The following is an 18,885-nucleotide window of genomic DNA, read 5'->3' on the forward strand; positions in this document are numbered from 1 at the left end:
GAGAATTTTTATTGTGAAACAACAGTTAATGAAAAATAAAAAAATGAAATGCCTTGGTTAGATAAGTATTCACCCCATATGAGTCAATACCTGGTAGAACCACCTTTGGCAGCAATTACAGCTGTGAGTCATTTGGGGGTAGGTCTCTACCAGGTTTGCACATCTGGATCGTGCAATATTCGCCCATTCTTCTTGGCAAAATTGTTCAAGCTCTGTCAAGTTGGATGGGGATCGTTGGTGGGCAGCAATCTTCAAGTCTTGCCACAGATTCCCAATCAGATTCAAGTCCGGGCTTTGACTGGGACACTCTAGGACATCACTTTCTTGTTTTTAAGCCACTCCAGTGTTGCTTTGGCTTTCTACTTGGGGTCATTGTCCTGCTGAAAGGTGAATCTCCATCTGGGTCTTAGGTCTTTTGCAGACTGAAGCAGATTTTCCTCAAGGATTACCCTGTATTTAGCTCCATCCATTTTGCCCTGTACCCTGACAAGCTTCCCAGTCCCTGCCGATGAAAAGCATCCCCATAGCATGATGCTGCCACCACCATGCTTCACAGTAGGGATGGTGTTACCTAGCTGATGTGCTGTGTTGGGTTTGTGCAAGACATAACTTTTTGCATTTAGGCCAAATAGTTTAATTTTTGTTTCATCGGACCACAGAATCTTTTGCCACATCTTTTCAGAGTCTCCCACATGCCTTTTTGCAAATTCCAAGCAGGATTTTACAGGGTCTTTTTTTCAGAAATGATTTCCTTCTTGCCACTCTTCCATACAGGCCAGATTTGTGGAGTACCTGAGCTATTGACACACGGACAGTTTCTTCCATCTCAGCCATGGAACGCTGTAGGTCTTTCAAAGTTGTCATTGGCCTCTTGCTGGCTTCTCTGACCAATGCCCTTCTTACCCGGCTGCTCAGTTTGGGAGGACAGCCTGCTCTAAGCAGATTCTGGGTGGTGATGTATACCTTCCACTTCTTAATGATCGACTTGACTGTGCTCCAAGGGATATTCAATGCCTTTGAAATCTTTTTATACCCCTCCCCTGATCTGTGCCTTTCCACAACTTTATCCCGGAGTTGTTTTGAAAGCTCCTTGGTCTTCATGGTAGTATCTTTGCTTCAAATGCACTAACCAACTGTTGGACCTTACAGAGACAGGTGTATTTAATCTGAAATCATGTGAACCACTTTTATTGCACACAGATAGACTCCATTTAACTTATTGTGTGAATTCTGAAGGCAATTGGTTGCACCTGAGCTTATTTAGGGGTGTCATAGCAGAGGGGGTGAATACTTATCTAATGAAGATTTTTCAGGTTTTTATTTTTAATTGATATGTTTTTTCACGCCCTGATTTTTTCACACATTGAAAGTGTTGAGTAGGTTGTGTAAATCAAAGGAAAAATAATCCTATTTAAATGCATCAAGATTTCAGGTTGTAACACAACAAACTGTGAAAATGTCTAAGGGGGGTGAATACTTACTATAGGCACTGTAAATACAAGTAGTGCTGAATATCTTAAGTGCTGCGAGACTTTATTCTCTTGTACGTGATTCTTGGCCTCTATCTTTAAGCATTATAGAAACTCAGTACACTGCAGTAAGTACAGTAAACAGTTTTGAAAAAAAAAGATGATATTAAGTCTATCTAGGTGTTTATTTGCAAGCGGTGACTTTCGCTTTAACTCTTAAAACTCACACCGAAGGTTATGCACATATTACTCGGGCACTTTTTTTTTTGGTTTTGTTTTTTAACATATATTCTCATCTCTACCACATAGTATGCCTGGTCCTGTTGCAACTTACATAATATGAAAGGACATTTTGTGGCCTTTCATTTGATATGTTACATGCATGCAGTACAAACTATCCAATAGTTAAACACACAAATGAAAACAGTGAAAAACAGGCGGAAATAGGGTTGTAGAGTCGGGGAAAAAAAAAAGAAATGGAGCGCTGGTTAAAAAGAAAAGCACCTTTTTCTTCTGCTGCATGTAAAGACTTCAATGGCAAAAGCAATGGAGAGTGCTCTGTCTCACAGTGAACAGCTGTTAGGTCTCCTGAAAGCAGCTTATTTTAACCCTTTGCAGTCCATTTATTAAGTGCGTGTCAGGGTCCGACATTGGACCGGATAGGAATAATTGCAATGTCGGACCAGGTCCGACATAGGACCGCAAAGGGTTAAAGCAACATCAGTGTGAATGATGATGCAGTAAAAAAAATATATATATATATATAGTTTTTTATATGCAAAAGTGCCTTTTTTTTGCCATTCCCCCTAAAATTTGGCTGCAGCATAGGTGGGGAAATGCCCCCCAGCACACAAAAATGAAATTCAAGCCCTGTATACTTATTTCAGGAACACATTCAATATATTTTTGTAGAATAAAATACACATGACATACAAAATGATACATATTACATTAAGTCAAATACATTTTCTACAGCCCTTAAAAAATAAATAACATAGAATAACAATCAAAGTCGCTTAAGATCACTCCAGTTAATGCCACCCTGTGCTTATTATCGGTACATTGTAAATGTCCTAGCAAGAATATAGTGTAGGGACAAGTTCATCATAATAGCTTACACTCTGGGTTTATACAATCACTACTTAATATCACATTTGAAAATCAAAGTATAACATTATATTACATTGTGATGAACATGTACAGAAAATAGATTACATCCATATGCTGTGGTAATCCATGCAATACCAAGTTATATATTCGAAGTTCCACAGTAAAGAAGGCATATTTATTGTATCAACACATCAATGTGTTTTAATGTTTTTTTTTATTAAAAGGGTTTGACTATATGAATACAGGACAAACATAAAGATAATAGCATGGGTTATTCATATAGGAAGATAAATTGATGCCTTTTTAAAAAAAAAAGATTTTTCCAAACCTGATTTTTTTTTTTTTTTTTATTCAGTTTCTGTAATCATCAGTTAAACCAGTGAACTGACTGACAGGCTTCAGGCGTTGATAAGCTGAGGTGACACTGCTGCTGGACTCCTGAACTGGCTCACTTTAACACTCGGGATGTTTGCAAAGCTGAAGAAGAAGATAGCAGAAGAGGCAGCGACTGTTCCTCGCTCTGGGGCTGGAGGGCGCATTCCCAGATCTGTCAGCAAGGAGTCCATCACTTCAGTGGGAGCAGACTCTGGAGATGACTTTGTATGTATTAACACTTGCATTGGTCAGTTGGAGGGACAAGAACTAAAGTGCACTCTGCATGAAGTTACTTTTGTGTCGTCTAAACTTTTTGTGTTTTTTTTTTTTTTTTTTATTATTATTTTTTTCATATTTGTACATAATTTAGGAGAAAGTACTTTTTTTTGTTTTTTCTTTTAAATTAAAAAAAACAACTTTAGCATTAGTAATATAATTTTCCAAAAACACACACACACGGTCGAATCGGGTACTGCTGTGCTGGGAGGGAGTTAACTTAAGTTAAATGTGCTGTGTAAGTGAAACCTGAGAATGGGTTTCAGACAAAGTGCAATCACACTTTCTTTTAACTGAAAAAAAGTAAATTAAATCAGTTTTACTTTTAACACATTTCTCAGTTGTGATTTGAGATACACAAATGACTTAACAGGTATCAATTGAAACCTATTAGGATTATACAATAGATATCACTTTTCAAACAGTGTCATTGACGTATTCTGAGTGGTAACCTTTATCTTTATAAAAAACAAAAAAACAGTATCGGGGGAATCTGAAGTAAATATGACTTCGAGTGTGGAGGGAGAAGTACAAACTGGCCATTACACAGGAAATAAATAAACTAGCTGAACGTGGGAATTATATAGTTAAAATACTCTATTTATAATTGAGAACTTTTGATGGAATTAATATATAGAAAGGTATAACGCATTTAACCAAATACCCACATCTGATTTATTTTTTACAATAATCGCAATGATTCTCCAAATACAGCAGTATTTTCCTGAATAGATCTATATGAAGTGCTGATGTGATTAAGGACTTTCAAGATAGGCTTCAGATATAGGAGTTGTTGTTATGACTTTTTGTTTTGGTGAATCTGGAAAACTTCTTAAGCCAGAAACCAAAATATATGTTCCTCTTTACTTAAACTGAAAAAGACAATGCAACATTACAATAGCAGGCTATTCATTGTCTTTTCAACAGTGACATTGTGCATTGTACTACTGCTCCCTAGAGGTGATGTTGGTCCTTGTTCACAAACCTTGCCTGTGGTTATTTAAACACGTGTACTGTAGGTATTCAGAAAACCTTTCTCAACTGCTAGCCTTCTAACTTTAGAGAGGGTTCATTCTCATCAAAGAAAAACAACAAACAAATGCAAATCTATTTATGATAAAATGACTGAATCCCTTTCTTTCTCTAGGCCTCTGATGGGAGCAGTTCCAGAGATGATCTGTCATCCCAGCTCCTCAGAAGAAATTATCAAATTAGGAAACTGGAGGCGAAATTGTCAGGTATTTATAGATACATATAATAGAATCGTATCTCTGTATCTCTGTCTACACACATTATAGGCAAGCAGACTTTGAACTGAATTGCTAGTGAGCGCAAGCAAATGATCAGGTAAGAGGCGTGTAAGGTATGTACATGCACTGATAACATACGAAGAGTAAAGTGAAACTTCTGAAACGTGTTTCACTATTAACATATATATCATGGTGTTTCAATGGATAAGGTGAACAATTTAATATGGTAAACTGACACAATAAACACTGTATTCAGTGTTTATTCCCATGTTCAAGACCTATATAGATAGTTCAAGACCTAAAATAGATCTCTGTTGAAGTGTGCTTTACTGAAAAGTATTACTTTTGTATTAGTTCTACTTTGACATGCTGTGAATATCTGGTGCCATCCTTTTACTGGGTACGTTTATCTACTACATTGAAAACATGCTTTCAGCCGTACGATATTCTAAATTGCTCTGCAAATCTGGGCAGCAGTGTGTAGTAGTGGTTAGGGCTCTGGACTCTTGACCAGAGGGTTGTGGGTTCAATTTTTTGACAATTTACAAACATGTCGGAAACCACTTATTGCAGACTTCTGAAACTTGGTATACATGATTAGGAATTGTCCAAGATGCAAGGAGCTCGAAATGAATGATTGGTTCAGTGGTTAATGAGCTGATAGGCGGGATCAGTATTTGTTTTTTAAAATGTTGACATGTGGAAACCCACGTTCACAAGCAGCACTGCTTAATGGCAGTCTCGGAGACAACCACAATAGTGTTTGAATGTTTAAGTAGGAGTCCGGATTGCTGGTTATTACAATGTGTAACAAATCATCACACACTCTCTGTTTATTTCAATAGCCTACCACCAAATTCCAGCCCTGGGGATTCAAAAGCAAAAACCAAAACACTTCTTCACTTTATTAGTGTTGTTGAGCATGTTAGCTTGACCGCACAACAGTATTTATAGAAGGATAATCTCTAAATCGAGATCCTTGCTATCATTGGTTGTTTCAAGTGTCCATTAAAGAATTGGTGCACATGTGTACCTGTATACCAGTTATGTGAACCCCTGACTAAAACATGTTTGACACCTTTTATTTCCTTATTTTAAGTTTAATGGGTTTATTATTCAAGTAGAACTATGGTGAGAGCAGGCATGTGAAATAAATCCCTCTTATTACATTTAAGGAAGCCCTTCAGCTTTTCAGATTCTCATTGTGTTTCCTACTAAAGAAGAAACAAATCTTCTAAATGTTATAGAGCTATTCTAATATCTAAATTTAAGAATGGATGAGTCGGGTTCAGAATGTATTCATTTAAATAGTCATTTCATTACATACTTGTAAATTTTACAATAAAATATTATAAAACTCTAGAGTGTTGATATTTCTGCATTTTCTTGTGAATTGGCATATTGATTTATTAAATTCCAGTGCAGCATTTGCAGTGGAAATTAATACTGAAATTAATAATAATGATAATAATAATAATAATAAAAATAAAACTCTATGTTCATGGCATTTTTAGTGTATACATTTTTTTTATTTTACTTTATTAATTTAAGAGGACTACCTTTCATTGGAATAATTGAAATGTCCTGTAGGCCTGCTGTACTGCTTAGCGTTTGTTCCTGCTATTTATTTATTTATTGCATTTATATTGCTCTTTTTATACAAAAGTATCGCAAAGCACTGTACATGGCAGAAAAAGAGAACAAACCACAATACATTTGTATAGCATGTCACACATACAACTGCCACATCAGACCATTTAAATAACAGATTTAAATAGCAGTATACACATAATAAGTTACATTAAAACCCATGAAGATAAGAAAGCCGTTTTATAAAAGTGCGTTTTTAGTCTTGACTTGAAAACTGTAACGGTCCCAGCTTCCCTGACAAACGAAGGCAGAGCATTCCATAATTTTGGAGCTCTACAAGAAAAAGCCCTGCCTCCTCCCGTGTTGCTTTTGTTGACCCTAGAAATAACCAGCGTGCGGTTTGGAAGATACGGGGTCAGTAACTCTGCAAATAACTAGGTGCTAATCCATTCAGGGCCTTGTAAGTTAACACCAACATATTAAAATCAATTATATACTGCACAGGGAGCCAGTGTAAAGAGGCCAAAACAGGGGTAATATGTTCACTTTTCATGGTTTTAGTAAGAATTCTAGCAGCGCTATTCTGAACAAGCTGCAAGCGGGATACCACACATTTTGGGACACCAGAAAAAAGTGCATTACAGTAATCAATTCTAGATGAAACAGAGGCATGCCTTAGGCTGTCGGCATCAGATACAGCAATAATTGGTCAAAGTTTGGCTATATTTCTCAACTAGTAAAAAGATACTTCAGTAACTTCCCTAATATGAGTCTCAAATGATAGATCAGGATCAAAGATGACCCCCAAACTCTTAATTTCTAGTTTAAGTTTTGATGAGAGACTGCAAGGGTTGAGCTCATGTAATCCCACATTTCTTTTTAGTTGGTTCTGTGATCCCACTAGCATAACCTCTGTTTTATCTGAATTCAACATTAGTCAATTCTGTGTCGTCCAATGCCTCCATACCATATTTTCTGTAACTGGTCCCAAATAGACCCCATGTGTTTTAACCCATTGCCATGTTAAGGGATGGCACTCACCCTGGCATGCCCTTAACTATGATGGTTTTCGCATGAAAGAAAATCATTGTCATTTTCCACTCATATTTATCCTTTGTTGTCCCTTTTTTTTCTCTCCCTTTTTTTTCCCTACTTCTGGTCTACTTCCCCAAGATTATGCTGAACAGCTCCGCATCTTGCAGAAGACAAAAGAGAAGCTTGAAATTGCATTAGAAAAACATCAGGATTGTATGTATTTTTCCTCTGCTTAATCTATTCTGAACTGATTTTACTTTGCACAGCATGAATAAGTCTCATCTGAGTCTGTAGGTTTATAAAAGGAGCTCTAAGGGAGATAAATTATTAATTTTAACAGGAGTTTGATTGCACAGACATTTGGCTCCTGATGATTTACATAATATACGTAATTGAGGACTAGTAAGAATGTCTTAACTGTACATTAAGGCTACAGTATTGTCCTGTCTCACATAGCCACCCCCCCACCTTTGTAACATGCCACCTCTGCTATCTACTAGATTTGACCAGAAAACAAAAGTTCCTGTCATACACAATAATGCACCCAGCACTGCAGATAAGTATTTGGGTCATTGAGTCATTTGCTCTCCAATTTAAACACAATGTGCGTAAGTTTTGGGTGTGTGTAAATTGCAACATTACCTTGAGATCATGAGTACTTACAATAAACAGTACATACTTTAATGCTAACTTATGGGGCATGCATTGTTTCTGGCAGTTCCCAGGCAGGCTACAAGCTGTCCCGTCATTTCTCTAGCTACCGTATGCAGTACATTCACAATTGACCATTGAGACACCGGAACCAACGAAGTACAAGAAGCTTGAACCTGAACTTATACAGTAGCTGTGCAGCAGAACTGCTATGCATTTCTTTACACATTCAATTAAATATCATGCGTAACTCATATTTTGTTCAATGCGTAAAACACCCTTATGCAGCTTATCTGGAGTGCTGATTGCACCCTTGTAAAATGCTACTTTTTCTGATTGACTTTACCTTAATGTTAAATATGGCATACCTCCCATCAGTTTACCAGTCTGTTATGTTGAGTTTTCTTTCCTAGACCAGTGTTGAAATCCAGTGTAATCCTCCATATTGATTGTTTGCTTTTCATTTATAATTGTGGCTTCTAGTTTTTGGTTTTTATTTTCCATCTCTCTCCCTCCATTTAACCCATTGCGGTCCATTTATTCAGCGTGTCTCAGGCGTGTCAGGTCCAATCTATTTTCACACTTGCAGTTTATTTTAGATGCGCTGTTTAAAAGCATTTTCTTTCACAGTAAAACAGGTTTAAAAGGCACTGCATATCAACAGGACACTCAGTACTGCATCGATAGCCCCGCCCCACCCCTTGTTTGCTGTATTTTTCACATACCTCTTCGTAGTAGTGCATACTGATAAATCATCTCCTGATCACTCGTTTTATCACCAAACTCCTCAATAATGTGATCCAAGTCATTATTGTATTACTATAACATCTAAAAAAGCTCTGCAAATGTCTGATATTCTTTGAGCGCTGGATGCAGAAGCAGCTATCTTGTTTATGTCCGTGTTATCTATGTGGTGCCGGGGCTATCTGTATTCATGAGATACGCCCCCCCCCCCCCCTTTTTTTTCTCCCCCGACTTCTCTCGGCTCCTATCAGCCTCACTCTGCCATTGAATGGTTTTCTCGGCTTTTTCCGGAGAAAAAACGTCTAGAGACCTGTTTTTTACGTCTTTTTGATGATGTCGGACAGGGTCCGACATAGGACCGGAAAGGGAAAATTGCAATGTCGGACCAGGTCCGACATAGGACCTCAAAGGGCTAAACCTTAATTAATAGTTGTTAAGCCTTAACTGAATACCAGATTGTTTAAATTAGCGACGCACTAATAGAAACTAACGTAGTGGAAATTAATACGCTGAATTCTGCGATTAGAGCCAGAACGAAATGCAGGTTCCATTAGAATCCGGTGAGATCAATGCATGTCGTTTGTTAACTCAATCAAAATATGAGGGTAAAAAGAAACAACTTCCGTTGGTAATTAGTGTTTGATTAAGAAAGTGAATCGGCTCAAAATATGTTTAAAGGGACATCACGTGATCAAAAATAAAACCCGAAAACTAGAAGCCCTATTTATAATGCATTGTCTTAAAGGGTACATAAGGACCTTTTTATTGTGTTATATGTTCCTATGTGTTGCTGCAACTGTTTACTTAAGGTGTGTGTAATGTTTTAAAAGAATTTGACATTTTGACCACTTTTTTAAATTGGAAATGTAGTTCTGAGTCCACGCAGGTACATGGGAAGCCATCTTAAAGCAGGGAATGCAATAACAGTTAAAAAAAAAAAAAAGAAAAAGTGGTCAAAATGTAAAAAAAAAATAAAAAACACACCTTACGTAAACAGTTGTAGCAACATGTGGGAACATGTAACACAATAAAATAAAAAGGTCCTTATGTATCCTTTAACCTTGATTCGTTTGTGAATCAATGCTACTAGCAGTGTCCCTTTTTCAAAGGATTTTTAAAACTCTATTAGGGATGTAATTAACGTTTTTAGCATTTTACCTAAACCTTTACCCATTGTCAAAGATAGGCATTTGAAATTGAGAGTTTTATACAGTAGACTATGTACAGGGTATTTATTCAAAGCCTATCCGTATACACATGCATTTTATATACGTGTAGTTCATCCATGTAATGTTGCAGTGGAGGGCTTCTTATGATGGCTTTTTTTGATTGGGTACAAACATTTTCGGTTTAAAGTTTTTAAAGGTGTTGAATCCTAAGGTCTAAACGTTTGATATTACTCTGTAGCATGTCGTATGCAGACAGGCTAAAAGAATTGAATCTATTCAGTCTTGAACAAAGAAGACTACGTGGCGATCTGATTCAAACATTCAGAATCCTAAAAGGTATAGACAGTGTCGACCCAGGGGACTTTTTTGACCTGAAAAAAGAAACAAGGACCAGGGGTCAGAAATGGAGATTAGATAAAGGGGCATTCAGAACAGAAGATAGGAGGCACTTTTTTACACAGAGAATTGTGAGGGTCTGGAACCAACTCCCCAGTAATGTTGTTGAAGCTGACACCCTGGGATCCTTCAAGAAGCTGCTTGATGAGATTCTGGGATCAATAAGCTACTAACATCCAAACGAGCAAGATGGGCTGAATGGCCTCCTCTCGTTTGTAAACTTTCTTGTGTTCTTATGTGTTAAGTACTCACTAAATTTATACTTTTTATACTTCCATAGAGTATAACCATCAGAGTCCTGTGAAGAAACATATTAGAAATGAAAAGTTCACCGGCACAACAAGCAGGCATTGAAAAGGGCATTAGAGAAATGAATTTCATAACCTCAGGGACTACACCCTCTAATGTGTATTTGTTTGATGAGCATAACCATTGACACATCCTAAGCGTTCTTGTTTTTAATAACCAGCTTCAATGAGGAAACTGCAAGAACAGAATGAAGCATATCAGGCCAGCCGAGCAAAGATGTCTGAGGGAATGGAACTGGCGTTAGAAACAAAGGATCAGGTAATAACTACAAGCTTGGAATGAGATGGTATCTGCTGAGTGAAATCTCTCGCACTCTTTAGAGCAGTGGTGTAAACCCCGGTATCTGTTAATTCCATACCCATAATTACATAATGAAACCACATCACCCTCGCTCAACCTCTTTGTGTCATCGCCATGATTGGCAAGCGGGTCAAACAGAGCTTCTGACCCGCCCCCCCCCCATAGGATCAAGCATGCGCCCGATAGCCAGCACAGATCTCCCCTGTCACAGACAAAAAAACAACAATAAACAAACAAATACAGCACAAGGGCCAAAGTAAGGAGTCAAACTTACAAGAGCCAGGCTGAGCTATACCTTCTCTGGCTTTCCTTCTCCAAACACCACTCTCAAACAAAGGATTTCTCCATGCTTTTATACATGTGGCCACTCCCCAATTAGCATCAGTGACCAAATTGGGGAAATGGCCACACCTGTATTGTTGGCAGGGACAGATGCAACCCCATCTCTGCCAGCCTTACATTCCCACATCCACACTATTTACAGCAGCAGGGCTTTTGCCCTGCCACAAGTATGTTGAACCCCTGTACAGTTTTACACTGTATTTTGCATTTTGACACTTGTCATACTTTCTCCATTTAACTCAATTTTTTCATATATGCTTTCAGGAATGGAAAGAAAAGTTGTCAAGTCTTGAACAGGTACTGTCACAAGATTTAACACTGACTTCCCATTTTACATCACTGATTTCAATTGGTTTATTTTTTCGTGGCAGTGATAATACTTGACAAACTGAGATGCCGACTTTATATTTTCAGTGTTATCCATGACCAAAAAAAAACCAGTACCCTTTGCCTATATGGCTGTCATATTAAGATCATGTGGCTTTTGGTTACTGGATGATCAAGATCAAATAACACATTGTATTGTTATATGAATACTGAATTATATGGTCCACTAGATCAAATTTGATTGTGGGTATCATTAAAGAAAGAATTTAGCCTTTTATGGCAGTAATTTTCACATTGACCCTTTACTTAATATGGTTACCGTATGGACGTCATTTCCCCTTTGATGTCTGCCTTTGGTTTGTATAGTTTTGTTAACTGTGTTCTACATTGAAGTTGATTTTCTTTGCTTCAATCAAAACCTCTTTAGGAGAAGATTGCCCTCACATTAAAGCTGGATGAAATGATGGAGCAGAGCTTGAATCTGTTCCAGAAGAGAGACGAGCTGGATGAGCTGGAGGGCTTCCAACAGCAGGAGCTGGCTAAGGTTAAACATATGGTAATGAACTTTATACAGGTACACCGTGTACATTGTCCAGATCATCTATTCCATCCTAACAAATACAGAGATTGTTTGTGACTGTGTCTAAATCAGGGGTTCCCAAAGTTTTAACAGGTGGGACATTGGGTGGTGGGCCGCATAATAAAATTCTAATTAAACGCCAATATGTGCAATAAATATATTATACCTTTATGTACAGACCCAAGACGTACATCTTTTCATCTAACTTTGCTTTCTTGGTTTCTGAAATATGATTTTTTTTCTTTTTTAGATTTTGATTTTATCATGTTTGTATTTATACCTTATTGGCTGGTTTCACAGACACAGATTAGCACTAATCTTGGTTTACTTTACCTAAATTAACATTGGGTAGTCCAGGACTAGTGCTAATCTGGGTCTGTGAAACCAGCCATGTATGTGTATGTTTATGGGACATCCTAAAACGCTTAATGTGCTTAAATGAAAACAAATGCTTACAAACCAATATCGGGCTTAACACTTCCCAATACTATTATAAAACAAGTCATGGCTTTCATTAACATAATAACGTTAAGCCTTAAAAATAACCTGCTTAATGTGAAGAGCGCTTAATGTGCAAAATGAAGTTATTATGTTTACCCCTATTTATTACACAAAACACCAGCGCCAAAATAATTAAATCCAGAACATTGGACATCACAATCAACACGACTCTCCCTGTTTTTATCCATGCAGTTTAATTACAAAAGTACGATTTATTTAAGTATTGGAACGTGATAACCCTTTCAGGACCAAGCATTTTTCAGTGGGATGCACCCCCAGGACCAGGCGTATTTTTAATTATGTATTCTTCTTAGAGATGTGTCTAAAATTTTGTTATTCTATGACACGAGGGACCTTACAAAACTTATTGAAAGTTTTGTTGAAAAATATTGATGTTTGGGCAAATTACAAGACTGTTTCACCTCAGTGATTGCAATGACATAATACACGTTTATTCTCAGGGTCTTTATAAGCAATATTGGACACTACTCTCAATTATTTTCTCAAAATAAATATTTGTAAATAAAAGTTATTCATTCCATTATTATCAGTAATAAGGAAAAAAGCACACCTTAGTTCATGAAATAGTATCTGCTATATCCACTTGTTTCTTAATATTTATAAATGTTATAAAACCATATATATTAAAACATATGAGAAGAATAAATGTTCTAATATAAGAAGTCAGATACATCAGATTTACAGTGTTTCCCCCTTTTTTTTTTTTATTTGCTCTAAACAAGTTCCTGTGATGTTTTGTTTCTGCTTTTGTCTCTGCGGGCTGCTGTAAACTGTCGCTGCCCTTTAGACACTAAATGCCCCTCTCAGTGATGTCACACCAAAAAAAAAAACTATCAGGAAGTGAACGTCCCTCCCCTGTGCAGTGTTTCATGACTATACTACAAAGTATGGTGGCCCTGTAAGTCATCAAAACAAAGTGCTTTTTTTTATTGTGTTTACATGATTGCGGTCCTAGAAGCTCGCTGCAGTATGATCCTGTTAACATGATCCCTGTCCTTAAAGGGTTAAGCTTGATATCTGCAAATTGTGTAAGCATTTGTTTTGTATTTCAGCACATTAAGCCAGTTTAAATGCTTTTCACATTCCGCGCAGTTCACATAACTTAACGTGATTTTATTATAGTGTGTGTGTTCATAGGAGGCTGTGTGGCCCGGTGGTTAAAGAAAAGGGCTTGTAACCAGGAGATCCCCAGTTCAAATCCTGGCTCAACCACTGACTCATTGTGTGACTCTGAGCAAGTCACTTAACCTCCTCTTTCGGGTGAGACGTTATTGTAAGTGACTCTGCAGGACCCACCTCCCTTGCAGTTGAGATCGGCGCCCCTGGCTGTATGTGTGTCTTGTTTTCATGTTTTTATAGCTACAGTAGCGCCGTGCTGCGATGTGCGCCGCTTGTACTGGCATTAAGCAAAAAATGAACTTGTAATGGCCCAAGTCTATTCTTTCCAAGAAAATCTAGACATTCTTGACGAGGGCCGCAGACAGTGCCGTCGCGGGCCACACTTTGGGAACCCCTGCTCTAAATAATAATTGGGTGACATTTCAGTGACCTACTGTAGAATTGTATTTACAAGGAGCATGCTTTTACTCGTATAATTTCTATGGCAATTCTGGACAATCGAAACATTTCTCCATATTTTCTGCATAAAGCAATTACATTCAGTCTTTGTTAAAGAGCTGAGGATAACAATGGATTACCAATTATATTTGAAGGCAGTCCAAGAGTCAGAGAAAAACCCCATAGAAGTATTAATCCTTTCTGTTCAGTAGATCATCTAAGCAGGGTGTTAATGATGATTTAGATCAGTGGTTACTGAGGCTGGGAGTCTATTTTTTATTATGGTGCAGTTATACCTCATTATGGTACCAAACAAGCAAAACTGTGATACAGTCAGCATTCACGTATACCACCCTATAAAATTGACTTAAGTGACGGTTAATGAGTGCGATGCATATCTGATTATTTCATTTTGGCCCGTTCCAACCCTTGTCCATTTTTTCAGGGAACACAAAAAAGATACAATGTCAAAAATACATAGCTGAAAGGACTGTGTTTTTAAAATAAGTAGGATAGATTTACTCCTCTCTCCCGTTCTCTACTCACCGAACACCCAACCCCGAGTGATTGAAACGTGCATCTGTATATACTGTTGTTACTAATTAATTATTCACTTGAATCTCAGCACGTGAACTAATTATGTGCAACCCCGTGCTCGCATATTAAATACTTTAAATGCACGTGAAGCGCAATCCCCGTGCCTAAATACAATTATACATTTTAAATAACTTGTGCTGCACACACCCATTTATATCCCGTGCAGCCATATCTATACACCAACATTAACACACTACATGCAACATATAACACAAATGCAAACAGGGGCGGGGCACATTGCCACATTTACCCATGCACAGAACTGCGTAAAATGCAATGCAATTTAGCAAAAGATCAAAAAAACACCATTTTCGAGAATTAAAACAGTATCTAAAGTCAGTATTCAAAATTGCAGAATATAGTGCTTGATAAGGCCTAGTGCTAACTTGCAAACTGAAAATTCACAAAATCACAGATCAAAAAAAAATATATATAAGCATCACAGTATTAAAACTGTTTAATGATTAACTTTTACATTACTACAGCTTGTCTCGTTCGCTTTGTTTTTGCTGCATTTTCATCATGTGAAATTGGAGGAAGCGCTGTGTAACTGCACAATAAAGACTGATTTGGCTTGCGAGGGGAAAAAAAACACAGGCTGATGGATAAACAAGTACATTATAACATTGAAGAGGTGAGCTTTGTATCAGAAAACTGGTGACGGAGTCGGAAATCGTGTGAGACGGAGAAGTGCTTTAATTTGTTACATATACAGTGCCTATAGAAAGTCTACACCCCCTTGAAATTTTTTCACATTTTGTTGTGTCAGTGCCTCAGAGTTTCATGTATTTAAATGAGGATTTTTTTCCACTTATCTACAAACCATACTCCACACTGTTATGGGGAAAAAAGTTTATATTAAAAATACAAAACTGAAAGCTCATAATTGGAAAAGTCTCCACCCTTCCTGAGTTAATACTTGGTGGAAGCACCTTTGGCAGCAATTACAGCTGTGAGATTATTGGGATATGTCTCTACCAACTTTGCACACCTAGATTTGGCAATATTTGACCATTCTTTACAAACCTGTTCAAGCTCTGTCAAGTTCCTTGGGGAGCGTTGATGGACAGCAATCTTCAAATCATGCCACAAATTTTTGATTGTATTTAGGTCGTAGCTCTGACTGGGCCACTCAAGGACATTTACCTTTTTGTTCTTTAGCCACTCCAGTGTAGCTTTGGATCATTGTCATGCTGAAAGGTGAACTTCCGTCCCAGTTTCAGCTTTCTTGCAGGGGATCAGCAGGTTTTCTTCAAGGACTTCTCTGTACTTTGCTTCATTCATTTTCCCTTCTATCCTGGCAAGTGCCCCAGTCCCTGCCGATGAGAAACCTCCCCATAACATGATGCTGCCACCACCATGCTTCACAGTAGGGATGGTGTTCTTTGGGTGATGCGCTGGGTTGGGTTTGCGCCAAACAAAACGCTTTGCATTTAGGCCAAGAAGATCCATTTTAGTTTAGTCAGACCACAAAACTTTTTGCCACATGACTACAGAATCTCCTGAGTGTTTTTTTGCATACTTCAAACAGGATTCAAGGTGGGCTTTCTTGAGTAATGGCTTCCTTCTTGCCACCCTACCATACAGGCCAGATTTGTGGAGTGCTTGGGATATTGTTGTCACATGCACACTTTGACCAGTCTTGGCCATAAAAGCCTATAGCTCTTGCAAACTTGCCATTGGCCTCTCTGATCAGTCTCCTTGCTCAGTCATCCAGTTTGGAGGGACGGCCTGATCTAGGCAGGGTCTTGGTGGTGCCATACATCTTCCATTTCTTAATAATCGTCTTGACCGTGCTCCAAGGGATATTCAAGGCCTTTGACATTTTTTATACCCATCCCCTGATCTGTGCTTTTTAACAACTTTGTCCCGGAGTTCTTTTGAAAGCGCCTTGGTGCTCATGGTTGAGTCTTTGCTTTGAAATGCACTACCCAGCAGAGGGAACCTACAGGAACTTCTGAATTTATCCTGAACTCATGTGAATCACTACAATTTAACACAGGTGGAGGCCACTTAACTTGTTGTGTGATTTTGAAGGCGATTGGTTACACCTGAGCTAATTTAGGATTGCTATTACAAGGGGGGTGGACACTTATCCAACCAAGCTATTTCAGTTTTTAGTTTTTATTACTTTTCTACACATTTCTAGAAATATTTTTTTCACTTGGAAGTTGTGGGGTAGGATGTGTAGATAAATGTAACAAAAAACTATTTTAATGCATTTTAATTCCAGGCTATAAGGCAACAAAAGGTGAACATTTTGAAAGGGGGTATAGACTTTCTATAGGCACTGTATATGTAATGGGGATTGATTTAATTCTTAATAGAAGGCTGGTAAAATGTGACTGACGTGTACCTGGGTAACGTATATCCGAGTGCTGACTGTCATAATTGCCATGATTTTATACTGAAACTACCTAAATTGCCAAAAACATAATAGATTACATTTGTTGTGTTTGGTAATCGCAGCCTACCAAATTTGTAACATACAGTGTATGTGTTGTTGACAAGCAGTTTTATGAACACTCATACAGAGAATTTATCAACAATTTATAAAGCCTTTTCTCTTTTAGAAACCAAAAAAGTTATTTGTGAAGTGTGTTTCATTTAATTCCTGTAATGTATGCCATTATTCAGAGTTACTGTGCGTTCATGCTATTAATGTGATTTTTAATCAATTGTTATCATTAAGGTCATTTTTTAATAGCAAAAAAAAAGAAAACAGTCCACTTTTGTAGTGAATAGTCATTGTTAATGATTTTGGTGTAATAGATTGCATTCAGTTTTTCTTAACTCCTAAATACCAGGGTGGAATTGCAAATAACAAAATTAGACTTACATTCTGCTAGTATTAACCACTGAAAGTGGGTTTGTGAGATCTAGTAATAATGCTACAGTATATTCAAAACCAAAACATGCGGCATTGGTTTTGTAACATTAACTCTTAAGTCTTGTTTTGTTTCTGTAGTTGATAAGCAAAGAAGACATTTTGATGCAAAGGGAAAAGGCACTGGAGAAGCATGTTTTAGATTTGAAGCAGACCAGAGAGGAGCTACGACAGACAAGTGAGAAACTGGCAAGCTTGGAAGAAAACAAACAGTGCTTTGAGACTCAGAACAGAGAGCTTCAGACAGAGAGGTACATCCTGGGGGAGGAGGGGGAGTACATGAGTTTGATTTAGATGGTACAACATATAAATTAATTCAAAGTTTCTGCCAAGTAAGTCTTTAAATACATCTTAAAATATGACCACTTAATACATAGGAGTTCCTAGAAACCATTGGCAAAAGACGAAGCAGAGCTTGAACAGGAATGTAACCCAGGTGACTGAAGTTGCAAGTAGAGAAACAGAATGCAATAGGCCCACAGAGAAAAAATAAGAATGTGGCAATAGGTACATTAATTTATACAGATATGATCCCCCCCCCCCCCCCCCCATATTATAGATATCTTGTTCTTTACACCTTCTTCTCTTAGTGCTAAGGTTGAACACCACAATATGTGAAATAGCTAGTACAGTAGTCTCTGCGTATAGGAACACCTAAGAGAACAGAACAATCTGGTGGTGAAACCAGAATTTCCATTGTAAATGCTTCACCTAAAGCAACAGGAACTTTGCTTAAAAGAACACCTTTTTGGCACAGCTAGCGGTTTGTTGCTAACAGATTAAAAACTGATACAGTTCTGTTTTGTACCATGATAACTCATCAGCATCAAATTCAAATGGTTTATTCAATATTTTCAAGACTGACTTGTCATCGCGAGAGTGATCTAGAGCTGCTGATGCATTTAACGTGTGTAGGATGGTGCTGTGTTAATAACCTTTGTTAAAATTAATTAATCTATTCATAATTACCGTAAGAGCAGCTACTGCATTTCTACCATATGTAGGGGTGCATTGTTAATTTAGTTTGCCAGTTAGTTTGTTATTATAGTTTATTAACATATGCTTGCCTATTGCTTTTCTCTTACTTATTCTAATTTCATATGTTGATGCACATGTGTCATGACATAAGTCATAAATCAATTTGTATTTATTGATTCATATAGTGATTGGCCTTGGCATATTGTGTCCGGTGGTCATCTCTTTCTTGGAGAACACTTTGCTTGCTTCCGAAGGGTGTTCTCTTAGCGACTGCTGTATGTCTTTTTGAACTGCAAGAGCTGTCCAGGCTTGATGACAAAATCAGCACAGATTTTGGCATGATTGGCACTGAGTACAGTCTGTCTGCAGTTTCAAAATGATGCCACAAACATGGAGACTGAATTGCTGTCTCACACCCAAA

At 37.6% G+C, this 18,885-nt stretch overlaps 1 protein-coding gene across 2 annotated transcripts in view; it reads left to right on the forward strand.

Moving 5' to 3' along the window:
* Positions 1-18,885, forward strand: part of LOC117422622 (golgin subfamily A member 1-like) — a 71,225-nt gene that overhangs the window by 6,316 nt on the left and 46,024 nt on the right. The window contains exons 2-8 of one of the 2 annotated variants that reach the window (XM_058987144.1): positions 2,935-3,179; positions 4,378-4,468; positions 7,244-7,318; positions 10,535-10,632; positions 11,281-11,313; positions 11,771-11,899; positions 17,568-17,737. In XM_058987144.1, coding sequence (XP_058843127.1) covers positions 3,045-3,179; positions 4,378-4,468; positions 7,244-7,318; positions 10,535-10,632; positions 11,281-11,313; positions 11,771-11,899; positions 17,568-17,737 — 731 coding nt within the window. In that variant the 5' untranslated portion in view covers positions 2,935-3,044. The remainder of the gene's footprint in view (positions 1-2,934; positions 3,180-4,377; positions 4,469-7,243; positions 7,319-10,534; positions 10,633-11,280; positions 11,314-11,770; positions 11,900-17,567; positions 17,738-18,885) is intronic. The other variant, XM_058987146.1, reaches the window with a different exon arrangement.

Source organism: Acipenser ruthenus, chromosome 15 (genome assembly GCF_902713425.1).
Source record: "Acipenser ruthenus chromosome 15, fAciRut3.2 maternal haplotype, whole genome shotgun sequence".
Classification (NCBI taxonomy): domain Eukaryota; kingdom Metazoa; phylum Chordata; class Actinopteri; order Acipenseriformes; family Acipenseridae; genus Acipenser; species Acipenser ruthenus.